Source organism: Cynara cardunculus (assembly GCF_001531365.2).
Source record: "Cynara cardunculus var. scolymus isolate 2C chromosome LG 2, CcrdV1, whole genome shotgun sequence".
Classification (NCBI taxonomy): domain Eukaryota; kingdom Viridiplantae; phylum Streptophyta; class Magnoliopsida; order Asterales; family Asteraceae; genus Cynara; species Cynara cardunculus.
The window spans coordinates 66,757,308-66,764,746 of record NC_037529.1 but is presented as its reverse complement, the minus strand read 5'-3'; the positions used below and the strand labels follow the sequence as shown (position 1 = coordinate 66,764,746).

At 32.9% G+C, this 7,439-nt stretch overlaps 1 protein-coding gene across 1 annotated transcript; it reads right to left on the bottom strand.

Annotated features, from left to right (window-relative positions):
- Positions 1–5,201: 5,201 nt before the first annotated feature.
- Positions 5,202–7,199, bottom strand: LOC112506868 (polyphenol oxidase I, chloroplastic-like). Its single transcript, XM_025111172.1, has one exon. The coding sequence runs from the start codon at positions 7,197–7,199 to the stop codon at positions 5,313–5,315; it is 1,887 nt and encodes a 628-aa protein (XP_024966940.1). The 3' UTR covers positions 5,202–5,312.
- Between the last annotated feature and the right edge of the window lie 240 nt (positions 7,200–7,439).

Below are 7,439 nucleotides of genomic sequence, written 5' to 3'. Positions count from 1 at the left end.
ACACATATTAATTAATATATTAATTAAATTATTGTTTATTTAATCTCATTTAATAATAACCGTTAGATGAGAAAATGAATGATTAAGATGGGTTAGCATAGTTTGCACAAAATATTGGGTTAGTATTTGAACCAGCCCCTATATAGATATATATATATATATATATATATATTTATATAGAATTTTAGGAATAATGTAGTCACCAAAATTACAAATAAATATGAAACCATATTATTATCTGTAATTATTTACTTTCTTTTATTTTTATTTATATTATAAGTTAAATAATTTGAAAAACAACTCTCTCTCTCTCTCTCTCTCTCACACACACATATATATATATATATATATATATATATATATATTAAATCAATATTGTTGGATAACTTAGATATTTTTTCTTTTATGAACATGTTTCTCATGCGTATGAGATATTTTGTTTTATATGAACATGTTTTTATACGTATGGCAGGAATCTGCATATGGCCATCTTATCTCTTGAGCATGGTCCAAATATTAATCAAGTTTATTGTGTTAATTTTGTTAACTAATCTTGATTATTGATCTTTTAAATTTGTGGCTAAGATCATTCATGACATAAAGTGTAATTAATTGTACACATAGACAAGGTAACATTAGTAAACAATATTTACAAAGGGTATTTTAGAAAAAGATTTTAGTTGTCCATTAATGACAAAGTGATGTTTTATAACCGCCCATTAATGACAATGTAACTATCCGAGAATTAATATCGTCATCGAATCAAAACCAACAGCAAGATCCCTGACACCAGATTCTTCTACAGTTTTTTTGTTAATGGTTCATATGTGAATACGTATTCGATATTTATGGGAATTTGTTCATTTGTGAACAGAGATGTATATGGAAAAAAGACTGAACCTTCACAGCAGAAACACTGTGAAGGTTACCTTCACATCATTTTGCTATGAAGTTTCAAGTGCAAAAAAGTGGTCTCACGGGTCTCATGAAAACAGGTTGGTCTCACGTGAACCCGACCTTATATGTATATATATGTATGTAGGGGCCTAATCAAATGAGAACTGATTAGTTTGTGGTAACTGTGAGGTCCAATCTCAACCACAAATTAACGGATAAATTAGGAAATTAATAATTATAGTAGTTTGGGTTAAAATTATAATTAGAGGGCATATTAGGTATTTTTAAAAATCTCCTCTCTCCTCTATCCTCTTTCATCTCTCCGACCTCCAATCTTGGCCTCCGGTGAAATCGGTATCACAGTATATCACAATGGGTATCACATTATGTATTACAATGGGTATCACATAGTGTATCTTTGTTTTTAAGGTTTGAGTTGGTATCATAGTTGGTATCACAATGGTATCACATTATATCACAATGTGTTTCATATTGTGTATCTTTATGATTACTTGGTACCTGCCGGATTAATGTTTACCGGAGGCCGGAGATTGGAGGTCGGAGAGATGAGAGAGGAAAAATGAGAGATGAATTTTTTAAAAATACCTAAAAATTTCTATAATTATAATTTTAACTCAAACTACCATAATTATTAATTTCCTAATTTATCTGTTGATTTGTGGTTCAGATTGGATCTCACAGTTACTACAAACTAATCAGTTCTACCTTGAATGGACCCCTATGTATGTATATGTATATATATATACATATATAAGTATATATATATATATATATAGACTTGGGATCATGTGAGACAAGATTGTTTTCGTGAGACAAGATTGTTTTCGTGAGACACGATATTTACACTTGAAACTTCACAGCAAAACACTGTGAATGTATCTTTTACAGTATTTTTGCTTTGAATATTCGGCTTTTTTTACCTTCACAATATTTTGTTGTGAAATTTCATGTGTAAAAATCGTGTTTTACGTAACTCACAAAAACAACATTGTCTCACATGAACCTGACCCTGTGTGTATGCATATATAGATATAGATATATGTATTAAAAAGCAAAATTTGAATTATTATGCATATATCGAGAAGATGACATGTTTGAATTATATGCGTCTCTGCTGCTTCATTATTAAATTCATGTATTTTAATTGTACATTTTTATATTTTTAGATTCAGTTGTCTTTATCCATCATCTTTTTTTTTATATCTTTTCATGTGTTGTTCAATGCATTTACTTTTAATAAATAATTAAAAATAATATCATGTTAAGAAAAACATTTGATTGGGTAAAACATTTAATTGTGAGGAATTTAGAGTGTATTTTCAGTTGGATTAATTAGTATGAATTTTTGTTACATATTTCTTAATTTCTAATGTTATTCAATTTAATACTTTTATACTATTAATAATACATATATATATATATATATATATCGTATTTCACATGACTTATAAAAATAACATATTAAAATACGATTGGTGGATATAAAACAATGGAGAATGGAATGCATTTGAGAATTAAAAGTGTTCAAGTGTCGTTTGTTATTTTTAATCATTATTTATATTTTATCGGATCGGATAATATTTTATAATTGCAACGCTATTTGTTTTATCATACTTTCTTTTCATTGGACAAGAGGTTTACCCACCTTTATCCTCCTTATTGGCATTCATAATAAACAATTAATTACTTACATATTATATTATATATTTATAATCAAAATAATATTATTTTCTCTAAATTAATAGAAATGCTTTTATTTTTCAATAGCTTCGGACGGAAAGATACAATCATATTAAAAATAATATTATCCTCCTTATTGGCATTTATAATAAAAAAAATTAGGAACGTGAAAAGTACAACCATATTAATTTATTGTGTGCTATCGTATTTATTTTAAAACTACAATAAAAATAAGTTTTATTTGGTAGAGTTGGTTTGCTAGGATTTTATTTCACCTCAGACCCAAGTTCATATCATATTGGTGTCATTTTATTAGTCAAATGGTGTCACCGATTGAAATTTTTTTATGTATATTTGATTTTTATAGTCAAACGGTGAAAAAATTTCCCTATAGTTTTTTCTTATAGTTAAATTGTGCAACCGTTTGAAAAAATGTCTGGATCTATCCTTGATAAGAATCATATTTGTTTTATTATAGAATTTTATTAGAAATATATTTACTTTTTTTTTATTAATAATTCTTATAAAATAAACATGATATTAAATTTGGTTTATAACAAACAACATAAAATAGTAACCCACTTTAAAAAAAAATCTGATTATAACATTCTATTTTTATTTTTCATTATTGCAACATAGTTCCAAGTTATCTTTTATCAGTGTATTATATTTTAAAAAATTTACTCAACAATAAGTAACCTTTTAATTTGATTTAAGATGATGTAACACAAGTTACTAGGCTTTAATGGCATATCATTGTCTACGTCAAATGTAATATATAACATATAAATTTGGGTCCATGTGTTGTCTCGAAACTAGCACTTTTCGTCCCTGCAGTTTCGAAACTATAGTTTGGCAATTCTGCTTTTAAAAAACGATCTGATTTGGTCCCTCCCATAAACGGTCATTAATTTCTTTTTTGTTAGATAAGGGGGTTTTTAGTCTTTATATACTTTTGTCACATTTTTCTTTAATGAGTAAATAAATGTATAGATTACAGGGACCAAAAATGTAACTTCCTCTAATATATATGCAAATATCTAGCACCTTCCGCCAGGATAAGTATAAGGATTTCTAAGTACATTTCAAATGTTAGCAACGGAAAACATAAATCCACAGTTGAGAATTATTACAAACTAAGGACAAAGGAAACTAAGTCGGCTTGCCATCCATCAGGAGGATCACGTATTCCCTTCCTCTTTGAGCTACTCTCTATCTGATACTTTCCTACAGATACTTTTTATTTACAAAAACGAGAGTTAGATCGTAAGGTCTTGTGAATTCCCTTCAACACCATTTCAGCATTTAAGAATAGTTGAAATATTGAGTAAGCCAACAATGGAAACAATCATACTCAATTAAAGTTAGAGCACATTCCCATCACACGAACATTGCACAACATTTATAGCCATAACATTACAAACCCCTTGACAATTACAATGTAGGCCTCTAATAGATGTTTATCCAATGTGCTCAAGAAACAAATTTAAGGCATACCGACTATCACTCCCAAGAGATATCACTATCTTAATGTACCATATACCTACTGTGCAACTCCACAGACCCCACATAGCCACATATTACATCAAATGTACAATATGGTTTTATTAGATTTTAACGAAAAGCATCCACAATGTTAAAGAAATTAGAAGTTTCTAGATCAATCCATTAAAAAAGGATCCATTGGAAGGTCTCGGTCCCCTCCACCCGACAAGGAGAGGTTCACCAATCGAAATCGGTTCTCTATAATCCAACAACATCAATATTAAAACTTTAATTTATTTGTTGTTTGTTTTTAATATTTATGTTTTTCACATATTTTTTTGACAAATAAACATTTTTTTTAAATTCGTTGATTTTATTTTACCTAAAATTTGTTATTATTAGATTTTATTTTATACAATATTTATTATTGTTGATTTTATTAAATATTAAAAAAATTATTGTAAAATAACTAATCAAATTTAGTTGGTTGTATTTTCACCTAGGGTGTTCATGAGTTGAGTTGGTCGGGTTAAAGATATTTGAACAACCCAATATAATGTTTGCGGTTTGAAAAATCTTAACCCAACCCAAACCGTACGAGTTGGTTTGGTTGATACTTTGGTATATTAAAATGTTATTTTAACCTTGAATATGTTATTTCTCTACACATAATTTCTTTTTCTTCATCAACCATTTGATACAACTTATCCAAACTTTTTTCACATTCAGTTAATTTTCTCAATTTACATATATACGGATTAGTTATATAGAGATGTGAATAAATTAAAAATATACGTATATGAAAAACGTACGTGATAGTGTAAATGTGTAACTATCTAATGTATATATATTAATAGAAATTCAATAATCATATTAAATCCAATAAATAAAAGTATATCAGGTTTATCGGGTTGATTGGATTCAAATAATAGTAATCCAATACAATCGTTTTGAAAATTTTATAACTTGATTAGACATCGTATTACTTCGGATTAAATTATTTTGTATTGAGTTAGATGGAGTTTTTAGCAAACCTTTTGTTTGTACCATAATGTTTTTGATCTTATTAATTTGTTCATATTTGTTTTCTTGGTTGACAGTGATGGAAAGAATAAGATGATCAACAATTACTGTTCATTATTCAAGTGGGATGCAGTGCATGGCCAACCATAATTACGTTCAATAAAACACCAAATTACGCAAAGGATTGCGATTACTACATTAATTAATTAAGCATTAGAAACCAACTCGATCTTGATCTCGGAAATGGTCAGATCTTCGCACCCTACCTTCGGTACCAGTTTCACCAATACAAACTCGTCGCCTTCAGCCTCCGTGTCCTCCAACAGCTCCGTTATCCCGAACTTCGCTGCACTCGACATCAACATTTTGTTCATATCGCTGTGTGGAACCTGCGAAAAACTTCCGGCAAACTCACTATCAGATGGTGAGCTCGGCCGACCGTCTTCCTTGTCATTCACAAACACATCGAACTTCACAAACTCTTCACTGTCGAACAGGATTCCATTGATCAACAACACCTCCGTCGTCTTCTCCTTGTCCGCAGAAGTTCGGTTGGTAGCCGGCCTCTTCACAAGAACCTCCACAGTCTTGTCTAGCTTCACCGGGAACTTCACATCCTGCACCTTCTTYACCTTTCCGATGGATTTGGATGCAATTTTGGAGTTTTTGCTACGTGGGACTGGTCGACCCTTCAGCCATGGGATCTCGGACCTTTCGTAACCGTACTTTAGATTCTCTATCTTGACGGAATCTTTGTTGTAAACACGCACAAGCTCCTCATTCTCGTCATAGAACACATACGAAGCATTTAACCAGTCACTTGAAGTTGGTTCCGAGTGTCCTGGAATGCCCAAATCCTTCCATATCTTCCACATGCGGTCGACGTTCGTATGGTGGATGTAGAACAAAGGGTCATATCCGGCGGAGTAGAAGTTTCCCATGTCCTCATTGTTCGGCATTCTCGAGTCACCTACCCACCGGTGCACGGCGGTGTGACAACCGGCTTCAATGGACCCGATTGACTTGGCACCATTTGCAACCGGCGCATCTCCAGCTACGTATTTGCCACCGAAGAAAAGTGTGTCACTAGTGGCGCTGGAGACCATCTGTCTGTACATTGTGGCCAGATTGATGCCTATCTGCTCTATACAAGTAGCATCMGTCTCTGCACTGTAGTTCAGATCAACAATTTCCGGYGGGAGATGACGGCCGTCTCTGTAAGCGTCAAAGAGAGAATTTGGATTATCCTTGGTGCCTTTCCCGCCTTCTTCAAAGRTGGCAGGAATCACCATTCCGGTGGGATTGTCCCAATTCCAGTAGGGCAAGGCGAATGTGGGATCCTTTATTAACTTTCCAAGGATTCTCTCATAGAAATACAAGTACCAACGATGGAAAGGAAAGAAGAGCCAGCTGTTGTGAATCTGGATATCGATATCTGGGAAGCCATTTTCGACTTGAGTGTAACCTCCGTTGCAGTAAGCACAATGRATTTTAGCTTGTTGCACGAAGCTGTGTGGGTGGTCGTCTGGAAGATCCCTCATGGCTTGGATTGCTTGCTTATATTTGTCCACATCTTCTGTAGTGCCCCTATGCGCCGGCCATCTCATTCTCACTGTTTTTTCTTGAGGAAACACGAAACTCTTAATGGGCTTRTCTTTTCCCGGCGGACAACAGGCTCGGGTCCTTACAGCGTCTTTCATGTTGCCGATTCCCATGGCGGCGGTCTTGCAACTGCTTGAGATGTTAGGAGCTGTTATGGGTTCAGCTAATGCGAGCGGCAAGGAAGCGAAGTTGGCGGTGGTATAGAGGCCGCCGAGGCCCACGAGAAGATTCCTCCGGTCGACATTGGGCAGTATGAGCTTTTGGGTTGCTGGGATTATGAGTGATTTCGGATTATTATTATCGTCGTCATGATCTGCCGGTGCAACGTTGCATGAGACTCTGAAACCCTGGTGGTTTTGGTTCTTGGAGGATCGATGGGAGAAGGGTTTGGAATTGGAGAGGAAGGTGGAAGAAGGAGTTAAGAATGTGTTGGTGGACGTAGCAGCTGTTTGTGTGCATGCAGAGGTGAAGGGAAGTATTGAAGAAGCCATGGTTATGGATGAGTGTTTCTGAATGCATGCTTGACCACCCATTATATAGATAACCAATTCACGTCAGGTTAAAAGAGATAAAACCCCCTTTTTTATTTATAATAAAATAAAATTGGTATTTCAGAAATTTCAAAAAGAATTAAAATATTTGTAGAAATACAATAAATTATTTTTTATGGTTTTTTTTATCAATGAGATTAAAAATTTAGATGATTAAATAATATTTTATTAAATAATATT